The 16,935-nt window shown below is 49.5% G+C and overlaps 1 protein-coding gene across 1 annotated transcript in view; it reads left to right on the plus strand.

The window, feature by feature from the left end:
• The window catches only part of PARM1 (prostate androgen-regulated mucin-like protein 1), a 49,113-nt gene extending 33,535 nt beyond the window's left edge, over positions 1-15,578 (plus strand). Inside the window, exons 2-4 of the mRNA XM_074993805.1 lie at positions 43-888; positions 7,771-7,849; positions 10,838-15,578. Coding sequence (XP_074849906.1) covers positions 43-888; positions 7,771-7,849; positions 10,838-10,922 — 1,010 coding nt within the window. The 3' untranslated portion in view covers positions 10,923-15,578. The remainder of the gene's footprint in view (positions 1-42; positions 889-7,770; positions 7,850-10,837) is intronic.
• Positions 15,579-16,935: the final 1,357 nt, after the last annotated feature.

Consider the following 16,935-nt stretch of genomic DNA (forward strand, 5'->3'; position numbering starts at 1 on the left):
CATCATGATATTCCAGTGTTAACATGTGCGTCTTCTCCTCAGGATTGAATGTTCACTCTTCACATTCAACAGTTATAACCTCTTCCAGCTCTCCTGAGAGAAATAATGGATCACAATCAACTCAAGCCACTGTCCATGCCACCACACCAGCAAACAAGCTACAATCATCGGCAACAACAGTGACCAGTGAAAATGTCACCTCAGGACCAACGGAGCATCACAGCACCACAGTCTCCTCAGGAACCACAAAAGAGTTGTCAGCTACCCCGACACATCTTGCCTCACATACAAAAAGTGAAAATGTTTCAACCACCAGTCAATCACCATCATTGAACACTGGGTCAGGATCAACAGTCATAGAACACATCTCCAGAACTCCAGTTGTCAACCTGACAAATACAACAGCTCCACCTACAGTCAGCCCTTCTGCAACAGCTCCACCTACAGTCAGCCCTTCCGCAACAGCTCCAGAGACACCCAGCCCTTCCACAACAGCTCTGCCTACAGCCAGCCCTTCCACAACAGCTCCAGAGACAGACAGCCCTTCCACAACAGCTCCAGAGACAGCTTCCCATTCCACAGAAACCCCAGCAACCACCTTTTCTCACCCAGCTAATACCTCGTCATCATCAACTTCTTCCACACAGACCACAGTGACAAATCCACGCACAACCCAGTTGCCAAGCACTGACACATCCCCAGCAGCACCCACTACAAAGAGTGCCTCTACTCAAGATATGCCCACCGAGTCCCTCTCATCAAGCCCAGCGATCAAACAGACATCTCCAGTGACTTCGGCCAACTCTGCCGTTGAGACTGCCTCCACAGAGAGCACCACTTTCTCCACAGGAGTAACCATGGAAGAGGTTCAGCGCGCTTTAAGCTCAGGTGAGGCAGATGATTTAGTGTGTGCATTATTCAAGCTGCCACCGTTGAGGCTTCATTTCTCCTGTTATATTTTGGGGGAGGGGTTGGAAGTTCATAGTAAGTGGTTTTTGTGTTACTAGTAACAAAGTTATCCATGAGCTATGGCTCCGTTCTTTCTGTACCTCACACCATGGCCGTGTCTACACTATCCAAAAACTTCGAAAAGGCCATGCAAATGGCCGTTTTGAAGTTTACTAATGAAGCGCTGAAATACATATTCAGCACCTCATTAGCATGCGGGCCGCCGCAGCACTTCGAAATTGATGCGGCTTGCCGCTGGGCGGCTCATCCAGACGGGGTTCCTTTTCGAAAGAACCCCACCTACTTCGAAGTCCCCTTATTCGTATGAGAAGATGGGTTTTTGGCTAGTGTAGACACGGGCCATATGACATTATGCTGACTCTTTCTTATAGTTGTGATCCCTTTGTAGCAAGGTGTTACAACAATGACTAGATGTACTCTGTCACGCCTGGCACCAAAGAAAAAATACACACTTACAACTCTACATTTCAGTAAGAATTTCACTTTGTACACCCTACGCTAGGTGACCACACCATATCTGCTGAGCATAGATGCAGCATTTTCTAATGAGGTTAGTCACTTTTCCTTTTTTCAAGGGCCAGTGAATTTAGAAGTCTCTCCGAGAGTTGCCCAATAAGTTTTCCACGTACAGTTTTACACATAATTTTAACGTTTGAAATCTCAAACTGTCATGGTTAGAGACGTGCCCTGTCCTACTAGAAAAAGTGAAGAATTCCTTGCTTTCTAACAGCCTCCAACTCCTTGTCCTGATGGATGAGATATTGGACTTGAAACAAACCCCTGGTCAGGATTAAATGTACGCACTGCCCCAACTCGACAGTACAAGGGAAATTCCTCATTTACTGAAGAAATAACACGCTACCACTCTGGCACAGGCTTTTAATGTTTGGAACATCCGACAGAGTCACCTACTCATCCCTTATCTTTGAGTAGTGGCCCAAGATGCGTGTGTGTTTGACAGTGATGTGAGGTGAGCATGGTGAGTTGCCCTAGGAAGGGTTAGTGAAAGAACTGACTGGTGACAGTGTGAATCAATGTAGATTCCCACTATCAGGGTATTATCTCTATGCCCTTCACTATGGGCTACCGTACTCATTTCAGACACATTCTTTTCTGTCCTCTCCATACATGGCATCAAAGTTCCCTCTAGGCTGTGTGCCTGCCTATTTTGCCCTGTGCAGGGGCTCAGGGCTGCAGTGATAGGAGAGGCCTCTCCTGCCACCTGCCGTGGGGGGAGGCACCTCTGTCTGCTGGCCCCACACAGGGCAGCTCTGGACTTGCCGCAGAGGCAGGAGATGAGTGATTCTGACCCCAGTTCCTTGAAGAAACTGCGGTGCTGGCTGCAGTCCATCCCCAGCATGAACCTGCTGCAGCGGGGGGACAGGCGCCCCACCCACCATCCCATGGAAGCTGACCCAGCTGTAAAGAGGTGTCTGTCTCCTGGCCTTGAGCAGCTGTGGTGAGAGTGATGGGAGAGTCCTTTCTCCCTGTAGAAGCCTGAACCCCAAATCCCTCAGCTCTGCCCCCCAGCCCTCACACCACCCCTATACCCCAATGCTGCTCCAGCCCTGAGCCATCTCCCACCATCCAGACCCCTCCGCCCCGGCCTGTCCATGTGCGGAATGAATTTTGTTAAGTGCACTAGCATGGAGGCGCACAACATATCCCCTCATACCGGTGCACATCACAACATTCACTCCACACGTGGCTGTGAAAAAAGACCGGGAACGCCACCCAGGGAGCGCTGTTTAATCTGGTAACTTGATGTGCAGAGCGGGACATTTTAAAGCTGAGGCTATGCCTGGCCTTATACACCCTTACAAACTTCTCTGGTGGTGCCCCTCCCCCTGCCCAAAATCTCATCTCGAGGGGAGTCGGTGTGGCCTGGGGTCACCACAGCTCGGTCAAGGAGCTGGAGTCAGGATCGTTTACTTTGACCAACGATGGTGGGGAAAACAATAATATAATCATTCTGCCAAACTGAATTCTCTCCTGCTCCCTTGACTGTTGAGCGACTGCACTGTATGTGGAGCAGGTGACCCTCTCTCGAGCAAAAAAATCAGTCCCAGTCAACCTGGCATCTGGGAGAGTCCTACATAGCTGGGGGAGGGGTTTCCTTGTGGTGTTCTCATTGTTTAGCCTCTGAAGTGTATTCCACAACATGCCACACCAGCTGCAGGGATGGTTGTGAGGTGTTATGCAAAGTGACCCTTTGAGAGAGGGCCAGAGAACAGCAGTGCTACAAAGACACTAAAATAAGCATCTCAGTTGTGAAGTGCTAGGAGGGTTCATTCAGCACTCCCCTGTGTTACGGCCCCAGGGAGCTTGCGCCTTGAGACTAGAGATGAGGAGGTGTACTTGTGAGCCGTCCCAATTGTGTAAAGAAAGAAGAGACGGATGCTCAACGGGACAAGGGCCCTGGGTGCCAAAGTCCCCAAAGTTGAGGGGTTGTTTGAGTTGGTGCGATCTAGTCCCGACTTTTATTACAAATCAGGCTCCTGAGGTTTCATTTCTCTCCTCTGGTTCTGTTCATCATTAACTTTCCTTCCCCCTCAGTAGGCAGGACAAGTGGGAGTGAGCTCTGTTTAAAAGCCCCAATCTAGCGAATTCACAGCACAGCAAGGCTGCAGGCTCAACAGTAAGCCAAGATGCACTGATTGCCCCAGCCCAGCCTTTGATCCCTGGCATGTTTTATGGCCCACATTGCTAGTGTTATGGGTACACCCGCGAGTGCAGTACAAACCACTCACTACATGCAACACAGATCAAAGTAACTTTATGCCGCATCTTCTTGTTGCATAAAAGCTGTTTTGAGGAGGAAGGGTCTGTGAGTGATCTATCTGGGGAGGGGATTTCAAGTTCTGCTGGTTTTGCAAGATGAACTCACAGGCCGAGTATCTGAGTCCCAGGCCAGCGTGCTTAGTATCAGCACAAGCCACTGCATGTGCCGCCTCCACATAGCTAGCAGACGTACCTGCTGATTCTTCCCTCTGCTCCCATGGCTCATCAGGACCTGGCACTGGGGGGTGGCACATACAAAAGATTAAATCCCCTGCATCCCTCCATCGGTCATCTTTCCGAGCCGGGTCTGAGTGGCTGTTGGGTCCATGCTGCTGTGTGTGAGCATTTTCTCTCTCCATGGGTAAGAGCAGCTCCCATCGGAGGAATTCTCAGACCGTTTTTCTTCCCCACCCACAAGACCAGGGGTGGGTAATTGTAGCTCCTCTGGAACGCCGGGTACGCAAACAAGTGGCGTGAGACTCGCCAGTTATGCTGGGTCTCCGCTCAGCCTCCCTGCAGCCCCCCAAGGCGGCAGGTGCTGACTGGCAGATAAAGGGTGGTGTGAGGACATGAGACGTCCCATCCAGGGAGGGCAGTCCTAGGGCTTGTCTACACTTGGCACCGGCTCGATGCGCCAGAGGTTGATCATCTGGTTCGATTCAGTGGGCCTAATATGGACCTGCTGCATTGAACTCCGAGGGAACCCCCATTGATCCAGGTGCTCCCTGCAGCTGCAAGGCGTAAGGGCAGTCAATGCGTGAGTTCCTTCCATGAACCCCCCTACTGTGGGGATGGGGGAGAAATCGGACGTAAGGTACATCGACTCCTGCAGTGCTATTCTTGAAGCTGGAGTTGTGGATCTTAAGTTGACTTTCACCTCCAGTGCAGGCCTGGCCTGAGTTTTTTCTGGAGAAGAGTCTCCGGATTCTGCCATGATAGGGTCTGGAGCCTTGTTCTGAGGTTGTTTTCCCTCCTGTGTCATCAGAAAGCTATATTCGGAGGCATAGACGGTTGCACTCCCAGGGTGCGCTGCCCCCCGCCAACACTTTAATTGCTAAGTGGGCTACCGTCCCATGCCCCTGTCCTGTTCCTCTGGGTGACCCTCCCTGGACCCTCTCCCCCGACAAGCCCAGTCACCTGTGTTCGGAGGCTTCGCCGTCTTTGCAGCTGTTGTTCGTGAGGGCTGAGAGTGTGGACCGAGGGCCATACACAGCCGGGATCAGTGATCTCTCTTACACGCAGACAGTTCCTGGGGCTGGAAGGCCAAGGTGGCTGAAGGAGAGACACCCTCAGCTGGACGGAGGCTGCTGCTGGCTGTGGGGGTGTGCCCAGTATGTGGTGCGGGGGAGAATGAGTTTTACTATCCTGGTAAAACAGAGTGGCAGCATTGGCACAAGACTACAACGGGGGTAGGAGCGATTGAAAAGAACATAGGGCAATAATATCTGTGCTCTGCCTATGTGGGTGAGGTCAGAGGGGGACTTGGAAGCCCTTGGCAGCGGTAGGCAAAAGTTCCCTCGTTTAGCATACGCAATAGCTAAGGGTTGTAGCAGCACACCCCCTGCTAACCATGGTGTCATGGGCACTGCACTCCCATGTGCTGCCCGGGGTGAGCCCTCTGCCCATCCCAGCACTGCGGTCAGAAGCCTGCACCCTGTCAACGGAGAAATCTTTGTCCCCAGCCGTGGGAGGAGGGGGGTGGAGAAGCTGCAGAAGGGAGACATCCCTCAAAAACACCGGAGCAGAGAAGCAGCTTTGTGAGAGAGAATGGGGTGTGGAGACCCCACAGACCTGGAAGTTGCTGGCAGATTTGGAGAGCAGGGGCAGAAATCTGTGCAGATCTGCAGAACTCACCTGTGTTGGAGATTTTCCGAAGCAGCTGGTGAGTCTGACAGCGAAGTTGCAGCTCCTGCTCGCCTTCCTGTTGAAAATCAGGCCCTTCACAGCAGCTTGTGCTGGCCACCCGCCCTCTCCTGGGGCTTCTGAAAATCTTGGCCTGAATTTTAGTGAGATGTTTTAAAAAGTGTGTGTGTGTTTCAGGGGCCGCTCCTACATGCTTAAAGCTTTGTCTAACTGGGCAGTTAGGCACCCAGCAGTGTTTTTGCAGAAGCAAAACTTTTCCCTCGTGGTCTGTGAAGTGATTACGGCTTCTGCAGAGGACTGTGCTTTTGTGGGCTGCTGTTGGATCATTCAGAGGGGGGATCTGAAGTCTCAGATCTCTGCCATTTGAAACTGTGCTTCATGGGTGCTAAAAAAAGCACACACCACATCTTCATTGTCAGCCAGGCAGCGACCTGCCAATCCCAGGGCCGGGATTTCAGACCATGCTCACTTTCACTGTTTGCTTTATCCAAATCCACTCTGCTGCCTGTGTAACTGCCCATAGGGGGATTTGAACCTGGGACCTCTGCAGCTTAGTACAGGCCCTGCAACAACTTGAGCTAAGGGAGAGGTGTCTCTTAGCATAGGCTGTAGAGGACATGTATTCTTTCTCTGTGAGGTGGTCTAAGTACCACTACATGGGACAGTTAACCACACACAGGTGTGTGGGTTACATCTGTCCCACAGTATCCCTGTTACAACACCCTAAACCTGCCCACCTCACAGCAAATATCTCCCAGGTGCAAAGGAAATAAGAAGATTGGGAGGATGGGATGTGTGTTCCCCAACCCCAGGGGGTCTTGCATGCTACCTTACCAAGCAGTCAAGAGCATGAAAGGAAGCAAGTAAAGATTTTGTTTGAAGTTTGGCCCTATCTTTTTCAGCTACCAGTGACTGCTTTTCCCAGGGTGCGGCTGCAGGCTGGACTCAGCCTAGCACTGGCACTGCAGTCTAACGGTGAGAGGTGCTAAATAGCAGGAGCCCTTGACTAACTGCAAGGAATCCCCCACGGCCTGTAGCCTGTTGAATAAGTTATTAAAGGCTGCACTGCGCTCAGAAGTTAGTTACTTAAGAGTAAACCTGTAACTTGAAGGAGTGTTGAAAACTTGCCTCCTTTGTCCCCTGGGGGATTTAAATGAGATCGGTTCTGAGAGCAGCTTCACAAGAGTCACTGGGCGTCGGCAGAGACCAAGCCTCCCTCTGCTCACCCATCCAGAAGCCTGCTTAGTCATGCTTGTAAACATGCCCCCAAGAGAGCAGGGACGCTCCTGTCACAACTGCACTGCAGCTTCCTCCTTCAGCAGGAAAACTCGTAACTCCCCTTCCTGTACAGAGTTACCCTTGCAGGCAGGACAGGCACAGCCACGTGCAGCTTTTTAAATAAGAGACATGAGCCGTTCCCAGGAGCAAAGCAGCATGCCTGGATGAGCCGAAAGGAGACGTGCAGGCAGACTTTCAAGGGGGTGGGGGACCTCATTTTCAGCTCTCATTGTAGTGCAGCCGATTCTCCAAAGTCTGCAGCAGCTTCTTTCGAGACACGGTCAGGTCAGCACCCAGGCCTGCCCTTTTTGACAGCGTGGCCACCTATTTTGGCACCTACCTGGGCAGCAAGTGCTTCAGAAAAATCTAGTCTTAGGGTCCCATTCCCATCACGCAGGTTTGTGTCAGGGACTTTGGAGGGGTGCTCCTGATTGGAGAAAGCAGAAGAGAACCAGCTTCCTGGTTCGCTCACTTTGCCTGATGTCAGCGGGTGAAGGTTACGGTTTGTAAAGAGCAGGACTCGAACCTGCCCTGGGAACGGACTGCTTGGGAAGGGAGGTGGAGCCTCGGCTAAAGGGTGGCCCCTTTTCTGAGTCAGTCCCAAGGCAAGGCTTCCGTCACTTTCAGGCCTCATTTACAAACAAGGGCAGATCTTAGCTGCTGGGCGAAGCGGCCGTGGTCTCCCATATGGGCAGAGACTGACTGGCGTTCCTTCTCGGTAAGGCATCTGGGGTTGCTCCACATGTGGCCACCCTAGTGTTACCCCTTGCACTGGAAGCAGGTGAGCAGGACGGGGACAGAGGGAACTGCTTTGATCAATTATGACCTCACTCAAAAGTCTTCGTATGCCCTTTTCTCTCTCTCCTTCCCCCCTTGCAGGAAGCATTGCAGCCATTACGGTAACTGTCATTGTGGTGGTCCTGCTCGTGTTTGGGGTGGCAGCATTCCTGAAGATCAGGTACGTATCTGCTTCATAAAAGCACGCTCACCCCAAAAACAGGGTTACTGGCACAGACAGGAATACATTCTCCTCTCCCTATGTTTTCACGTATTAACATCTATGGGACTCACCCCCCCCCAGTACAACTGCCGCTGCTAACACAGCAGAGCTGCCTGACAGATGGAAACACCGGACCGTGTGGCAGTGGCTGTAAGTGTTCAGGACAGAGCTAAGCCGGACTGCTCGGACAGCTTGTGGCCTCGCCACAGCAGCAGGCTCACAACTGTGCCTCAAACCCAGGGAGCCCAGCTTTCAGGGCAGACCTGCCTTTCAGCCTCTGGACCAGGGAGCCACAAGATGGTGGCCATGTAGATGTAACGCTAATAGGACCTCTGGAGCCTAGTGCAGGAGCCTTTACAGCCCCAGCTAAAAGCCAGCTGGCTCGTGGCTGAGGCTGTAGAAGATGCTCGTTCTCTCTGAACTGCCACTACGGATACAATTAACCACAGCCAGCAGGCATGTGGGTTGCACAGACGCCTGGCCACAGGAATAAGAGCCCAGGCAGCTCCCCACTGATCATGGTGTTGAGGAGCTGGCTGAGATACAAGCTCCTCCCCTGCGAGTGATAGTACCACATCCCAGGCCTTCCTGCACCAATGCCAGGGGGCAGTTGCAGGTGTGCTGGGGTGGGAGGTGTCCCATTTTGTGTCATTTTCAATGTTGCAAGGCGGGACCTTTCCCATGACAAAGGTGTCACTCACACCCCAGAGCCAGCACCCCAGCGTGTTGTGACCATAAACAGTAATTATCCCTCTGCAAGCTTTACTCACAGCCCTATCAGCAGCCTTAAAATAAGAGCAGCCTATGCATCTGGAATTGGGTTTAATTTAAGGGTGAGTAAGCAGGGTTTCTGTTCCAGCTGCTTCAGAGTGATTCTTGCCACTTTAGGCCGAGGCATATCCAAAATAGCCCTGTAGAGAGCACCAGCTGGTGTTAGGGAGGGACGCTCTGAAAGAGCTGGATTAGTAAATCAAACAGATAGCAAGTTGCGCTGTAAAAATAAATGACTTGTTTTTACTGGCACAGGCCTCCCTGGCCATGTATTTCCTGCAAGTCATGTGTCTGGCATTCTCTCTGCCTAGCGTCACTTTTTCAGTGTGGCTGAAGAAGGGAGTTGATTGCATTGAACAAGAACATCCTCCTGTGGAAATCGAAAGGAAAGGTTTTTGCCTGACCGTGTAGAGTTCAGTGTGAGCAGGAGGGCCCCGGGAAGGGCCTCTAAGCTCAGATGCCATTGAAATTAAGGGATTTCAGAATTAAATTCCAGGGGCATTTTTGGCACGGCGTTGATGTGGAATTTGCAGGGGGCAAATGGAATTTCTGTTACAATAGCAGCAGAACGGCCGTGTCCCCCATGCTATGTCACACGGACGCTTCAGCCCACGCAAATAAAGAGCCAACGTTTCGTAAACATAAAATGAAAGCAAGTTCCGTCCCACTCTCCATACACACACATACCAGGCTCCAAGCCAATCTCCCAACCACAACTGTGTCTCCCAGGCACCACTGGACGGAAGCCTCCTCTTGCCTCTGAGGGGTGAGTTGAGGGCCCTGACGTCAGCCTGGCAAAAGCGTGTGAAAAGCCTGCACGCCCACCCACAAAACTTGCTTTCTGCCAACATGTCCGTTAAAAAGCCTTCTTTCCACAGTCGTTCCTGACTATAATCCCATGGGCTCTACCAGTCACCCAAGGCCAGCAGGAAAGGGATGGGAACAGTCAGAAAGCACATTTGTTTCAGGGGGTGAATGAGTTTGTGCTCCTTGCAGTGCTGAGCCAGCTTTTCCTACCTATCCACTGGCGTCATCCCAAAGCCCTGAGAGAGGGGAGACAAGTCCATGTCCATAGGCGTTCATTCTCTCCTCGCACTGCTGAGATCCAGCCCATAGACTGCTCAGTGTTCAGAGCTTAATAAACTACCTTATTAAAAGCCCGTAGCACTCAGCACGCTACTAGATCCAACTCTTGATCAAGCAGCAACATTAATATCTTCAGACAAGCCGCTGGGTTTTAACTAACCCTCTGCAGAGAATCAATAGGCCATCTACTGCATATATTCGTACCACCATGCAGAATCGTTGCTTGCTCACAGGCAGGAGAAACGAGAAGACATGGGGTTACTACAAAATAATATGAAAAGGGTCCAATTGTATTGGAGTGCACAGCCAGGGATGTGATTGTCCACTGATATCATTAAAGATCAAACCATTCCTATACGACAGACAGGATCTACCTGTGTTCTAAGTGTGTCCCTCAGCTGGGCCAAGGAGGCTGCTTCACAATATATAGCTACTACAGGTTGAGCCTCTCTAGCCAAGCATCCTCGGGACCCAAATCAGCGCTGAACCAGAGAATTTGCCTGACCACAGGAGGTCAATATTGTGTAGCACGTTACCAACACTTCCATTGCTTACCAGGCTCTTAGAAGACTTCTAGTGGTAAATAAGTGCTAAGTAACAGCACAGAACACTGAGAGCCAGGACTGGTGGCTGGAAACAAACTGTATGGGACTGTGGGAAACTTGGCCACACCCGTGATGAGTGGACATCCAGCTAACTAAAGTCATGCTGGATTATGGAGGTTGCTGGACAAGAGATTGCTGGATTAGAGAGGTTCAACCTGTATAAGACTTCTCACTGGCCCAGGTAGCTGATCTTTAAAAATCAACTGAGAGCTTAGGTGTTTCCAAGTCAGAATCAAAACCCTAGACTAAAATTCATCCAGATCTAACCACCTGCAAATTACTCTCTCGTTCATGGTATGGTCCCAGACCCTGGGGTACAGAGACGGGCCTTTGCAGTAATTGCTTTTCAGTTTCTGCAGGAGCAAGGGGGTCCTTGCTGCAGAGCTGTGCACTGAGTAGAAATAGGCCTGGAAGTGTGTGCTGGGCCTTTCTGAACTGACCCTGGATAACTCCAGATTTATCTTTTTCCCTCCCTCCTTCCCAGGCATTCTTCGTACGGAAGACTTTTGGATGATCATGACTACGGCTCCTGGGGAAACTACAACAACCCTCTCTATGATGACTCTTAGCAGAGGGAAGTGCACTGGGACCAGAAATCAATGTTCTTATTTATGAAGTGCTCATATGGTAGAACAAATAGCAGTCCCCCTGGGAGGTGATTCAATCCCAGTTCCATGCCATGGTCTTCTCTTCCTGCTGCTTCTTCCTCTGCTACTCAGTGGAATCAGAATATGCCGACAAGCCGAATGCACTACTGAAATGGGACCCGACGGAAGCTGACAGCCTGCGGTCCTGGGCTCGACACCAGCAGCAGTCACTTCACGAGCGCCATAAATCTGAGTTTAGGCTTTTAAGTAGGAAGCAATATTCAATCTCCATGAGGGGAAGGAAGTGATCAGGGAAAGGTTTTCATCTGTGTGGCTTCTGCTCCTTTGATTCGCCTTTAATCTTCCCTGGCTGTGCAGACCTGACGCAGTTCTGGTCAGAGCTGTGCAGTGCAGTACAAGGCTTCTACTGCTTATTACCAAAAGATCAAAACAAATTACCCTGGCGAGCGCGGGAGGGAGGGAGGGAGGTGAGCAGAGAAAAGGGAGGCCCAGAAGGGTCATGTCAGAAACTGATGCTTTCATTGTTAATCATCTTTCCTAGGGTGTCTCACTTTGAGTATTATGACTATGAATCCAACTGATGCGTGAAATCTGCCCCGTGTCATTTGTGCTTGGCCAGTTTATACGGCGACGTGTTGCATGGTGAAGTGGAAAAGTAGTGCTTCCCAGGAAGGGGTAACAAAGGTCGTGATAAAGGCAGATGGGAGACAGGCCATGGGGCTGGGAACGTTCCAGAGAACTGGGCCTGTTAGAAGAGACCCCAGTCGTTGCCAGCACCATTGCAGTGTGAGGCACAACATTTCTCTTCAAAACAGAACGGCCTAAGATTGCAGCAAGGAAGCTTGCAACTGAACATCAGGAAAAATTCCATAACTGTCAGGGTGGTTAATTGCTGGAAGAAGGGTCTAAAGTGGTTGTAGAATCTCAGTCACTGGAGAGATTTAAGAACAGGTTGGATATAAATCGAACAAGGATGATACAGATAGTGCTCGGTCCTGCCATGAGGGCAGGGGGCTGGACTTTACCTCTTGAGGTCCCTTCCAGTTCTAGTGTTCTATAATCTGACTGCTGCTAGGGAAGCACAGTGGTCCCTGTAAGCTGAGTGTTTGGGTGGCTACCCCGGAGAAATTTGGGTGCTGCCCAGCTGATTAGCAGAATGCCCCCCACAGCAGGTGCCCTGTGTATCTGTTGGTGGTGTACATCCGCACATGCCTCAGTGCACGTTGCGAAGTTTATTCTGCACAAGGGTGGAAAAAATTAGAAGGAGCCCTGGGGAAGAAGGTTGTTGTGCCTGCAATAAACTGCACAGAGGAGAAGGCAGTTCTGTACCCGTCCTTTCATTTTCGCCTACTACTGTTTAACCTGAGGTAAATATTGCAGAATTAGACCCACGATTAGAAGATGTGGTGGATGGATTTTCAATGGGAACAGCACGCACCTTCCTTTGAAATTAACCCCGGGGATGCTTGCTTTGAAAGTCTCACCTTAAATTTTAATAGCTGTTTCCTGCAGCAAGTCAATCACCCCCCTCTCCCTGACCTCTCCCTTTTCTTTTTTTAATTGCGTGAACAAGTCTGGTTTGTTTATTACATAAAAAACTTGAGAGATCACCAGTGCTATAAGGAAACAAATATATCGCTGGTTTCTATAGAAGCAGAGATACAGATGTTGTCATGTGCTACATAAAGTGTTTTACTGCATTATTTTCCTACCATTTATTTTCATCCACTAAAGTCATTTGCTAAAATAAGTACGTACTTTTAATCCCGAGTTTGCGCTTACAAACCCCTCTGCAGCTACCAGTAAACAAAGCCATATGGGTTCATTTATGCTGAGATCAAAACAAACCTGGCTGGTTTGAAATATGCAATAGCATTTCCGATTGGAGCACATGGACCTACAGACCTATCAAACTCCAAACCCTGAATTTTTCAGAGTAGGTTTTTGATTGATTTTAAAAAGCCAGCACATTATCGTTAGGTTAACTTCCATTAGCTCACAGAGGGGTCGCCGTGTTAGTCTGTAATGTCACAACACACAACAGCAGTCCTGTAGCACTTTAAAGATTCACAAAATGTTGTATTAGGAGATGAGCTTTCGTGGGACAGACCCACATCTTCAGGTCTGGAAATTCCAATACTTGCAGCAAGTAATTGTCTTCCCCCGTTCGCCCCCCTTTTGTCCTATGTAGCTGATTCAGCCGTTTTCATTACACTTTTCTTCTGTCTTTCTGGTAAATTCTCATCACGCCAGTTTACTTGTATCAGAATTTCCAGCTCTGAAGAAGTGTGTCTGTTCCATGAAGGCTACAATGACTGGCATGCATTTTCATTGGCCCAGTTTGCAAGGGAAACCAACAGCTGCACACCTGAAACATAAGCTTGGATGGAAACTTACTTCGTAGCTCTAACTCTGCTATGTCACGCAGACAGTACAGGGATTAATTGCTTGAGTGCAGCAGGACATGTTGCAATAGTCATGTTAGTACCGCTGGATGAGACAATGGTGCAGGGGAATAAAGTCACATATTGGAGAGCACAGACCACCTTTGCAAACCAATCAATAATAATTAATTATTGGCACTGCAGGCGTTCCGGTCATGGATTGTGCTGTATAGATGCAGAACAAAAATTGACTACAAAGTAGAAGCTCCTAAAACTAGTGGACACTTGGAATTTGTGTATCAGTCTGGTCTCCCTCAGTCAAACCAGGCTCATAAGTTACATAACAGAACTTTAATGGCTTTTGTGAGCTTTAAACTGTTTTGAGAGCCTCAGAAGTGTGATCTGGGTAAATACAAAGGCTCCCAAGAAGCCAGCCTGTGTGAACTTATGCATAACAATCTGTTCGCTTTGTATTTAGCTGCAGCATTCTTAAGTACCTCTTCCTAAGCCTGAAGAGCCCTCAAAAGCTTCCCTCTTTGCCAGACAGAAGATGGTCCAATATGAGAAACCATAGAACAGTCCCTTTGTTGGGGCCGTTCATATTGCTCTGGGCCATTACATGGGATTCCCACTGAAAGTACAGATTATGGATTGTTTAAAATACGTTGTGTTTCTGTAGTGACTTTCCAGTGAGGATTTTGTGGTGTTTTATGACCATAAATTAAGCCTCACAAGCGCCTTTGGAACAGCTAAGTGTTATCACATTACAGTCGGGGAAACACGCAGAGGCTGCCAAGGAGCGGTACAGCAAGAACAAATCAGTTCTACTGCCTGCATGCTGCCCATTAGAACATCCTCCCTACCTTATCTTGGCACTCCCAAAGATTATATCTGCTTCATATTGCCCACCTCCCTCGTGTTAAAGATCTTTCACTTTGTTATGTTAGTTACATCCGATATCATTGAAACGTCTTAATGGGCCAAGGAAGGAACCAGTTCAAGATCAAAGGCTGGAGGTGGCCCGCTCAAGGAAAATCATCTGTTTTGGTCTGGCCCTCCTGCTGCCATTAGCATATCACAAACCAGAAACGATTCTAAAAAGCTTGGGAAAAAGTTGGGGAATTGGGTGTTCAAAGCAGCTCAACATTGAATTAATTCTGCTCCCATTCACTAAGGCTTGGTCTAGGTAAGTCAATTGCAGACACATAATTCTAGCTACTGCAATCGCCTTGCTGGAATTGACTTATCTGCAGTCCGCTTGCCTGGCTGTCCACACACCGAGAGAGGGCAATTGGATTGTTCCTCCCTTTGACCTCCCTTACTCCTCGTGATAGCAAGGGGTACAGGGGTTGACTGCGGACCCCACACAGTTCGATTTCGTGCATCTCTACCAGGCATGCAAAGTCAATCTCTGGAAGCACAGACACAGCCTAAAATCAGGTGGGAATTTATATCGGGGGGGTAACGATGGCTGGAAAATCTCACCCCTAACTTCAGCTATGAGTCTTTAGAAGGGAGCTTATACACCAGCTCCTCATGGGGTATTTTTAATGATCTTTTCCCAGTCATTTTCCTGTCACCCAGTGGACGGATGTTGCACTTTATGGACACAAAATGCGAATGCGAACCCCTGTTTTCAATCCAAGTAACCCGTGGCTGGCATATCAAAAGCAGTACAGGGTATTTCTAATGGCAGGACCCCACATGTCCTAGTGGGGACCAAATGCCAGCCAAAGTCATGGAATGGGCCATCACAACCATGGCCTCGGTAATTAAACCAATTGCTGCGATGCCAGAAAAATAGCAGAGATTGTCTGGCATCAGTAGCAAGGGAGCTTCTGAGACGTCTCAGTTCAGCAGGGGTAGCTGTCCGTCAGCTCTCCTTCCTCCGACTTGACCTGGCTCTGAGCCCCACGTTAGCATATCCCCCTTGCCCGTGGGCCTCGGAAAAGGGATTCACACCAAGTTAGGATGGTAATTTGCACAGAGATTCACCTTTTGCCTTTAGCTTTCTGGCAATGAATGGATCGGGAAGGCTGTTTTTATGAAAAGCAACAGGCAGCAATGCCAACACTGGCTCTGTGACAGTGGTCATTTTTACTTGCGAGGGGTGGAACCAGGTGGACAACGAACTGGGAAGATTTAAGTGCAGCCTAATGAATAGCCAATGTCAGCGTGACCACATTCATTGTAAGCTATACCAGTTACACCAATTAAAGTCGTACAAAGCTTGTGCCTTGTTGTACTGAGCTGTGTTAATGGTGTGCTCCTTTCCATCCTGTTCCCTGGAACATTTTTAAAGGAAGGACTCGAGAACCCCAGCCTGAGGGTAGGTCTACACTTACCTGGAGAGTGGCACTTTGGTAATCCATTTCCTGGGGGTTGATTTAGTGAGTCTAGTAAAGACCCACTAAATTGACTGCCAGTTGCTCTCTCATTGACTCTGTTACTCCACTGGAAGTAGAAGCATAAGGGAAGTCAATGGGAGATTTTCTCCCATTGACCTCACAGCAGCTCAACTGAAAGTACATCATAATAATAATATGGAGATATACCTATCTCACAGAGCTGAACAGGACCTTCAGCGGTCATTGATGCCAGTCCTCTGGCCTCCTGGCAGGATGTATCATCATCCCTGACAATCTTTTTTTTTTAAATCTATTTGCTCCAGATCCCTAAATGGCCCCCTCAAGGGCCAAATGCACCACCCTGGGTTTAGCAGGCCACTGCTCTAACCTCTGAGCCATCCCTCCCCCTCAGGGCTGCCAGCTGCGTTACTCACCTCGCTGGCATTGCGTACCTTAGGTTGACATTTCCCCATAGTGTAGACTTGCCCTGAAGCATTTGACATTCAAGCAGTGGCCGGAATTATTCCCCATAGTGATGTCTCTGGGTTCTGTGCTTCCGGTGCCACCAATTACAAATCAAATTGTCCAGTCCACAAGTGAAGGTGTTTCAACTAACCGCAAACTCAGCATGGGATCCAAGCCCCGGCGAGGGTCTTTGACTCGTGGGGGCTCAGCTAGAGATTCTGCAGTTCTTGTTCTTCTCCTAATCATCCCTGTGCAGCCCCAGTATCTTCCAATTATGTGCTCTTCTAAGAGGCTGAAACCGGCTCTGCCTGGTTTCCCCATGACTCATGCACGTGACGAAGCAGGACTTTGCCCACGAAAGCTTATGCTCCAAAATAGTCTGTAAAGTGCCGCAGGACGTCTGGATGTTTTCCCCAGTTCAGAACTGACCAGGTTTCATTGCAGCCTCGTTCAATGCTGACTTTTACTAAATAGAAAGGGTGACGCGTTTTGCGAGAAAATTGTGGTTATCCAGTAGCTGCAACATTGACACCAGTGAACGCCATAATCCTACGCTGATGTAGAACCACATCCCTGTATTGTCTGCCTTTATTCCCCTCTCACTGGTCCCCTTTGCCTCTTGTGCTTTGCATTGTGTTGCCCCTACACCTGAAATAAATCCCCAACCTTCTACAAAATTACCTTTTACTCAAAATCTCTCTGGTCACACACACACACACACACTCTCTCTCTCTCTCCCCTGCATTTGTCAGCCCTGTCGTCAGGCTGGCAGCTGGT

Source organism: Carettochelys insculpta, chromosome 4, assembly GCF_033958435.1.
Source record: "Carettochelys insculpta isolate YL-2023 chromosome 4, ASM3395843v1, whole genome shotgun sequence".
Classification (NCBI taxonomy): Eukaryota; Metazoa; Chordata; order Testudines; family Carettochelyidae; genus Carettochelys; species Carettochelys insculpta.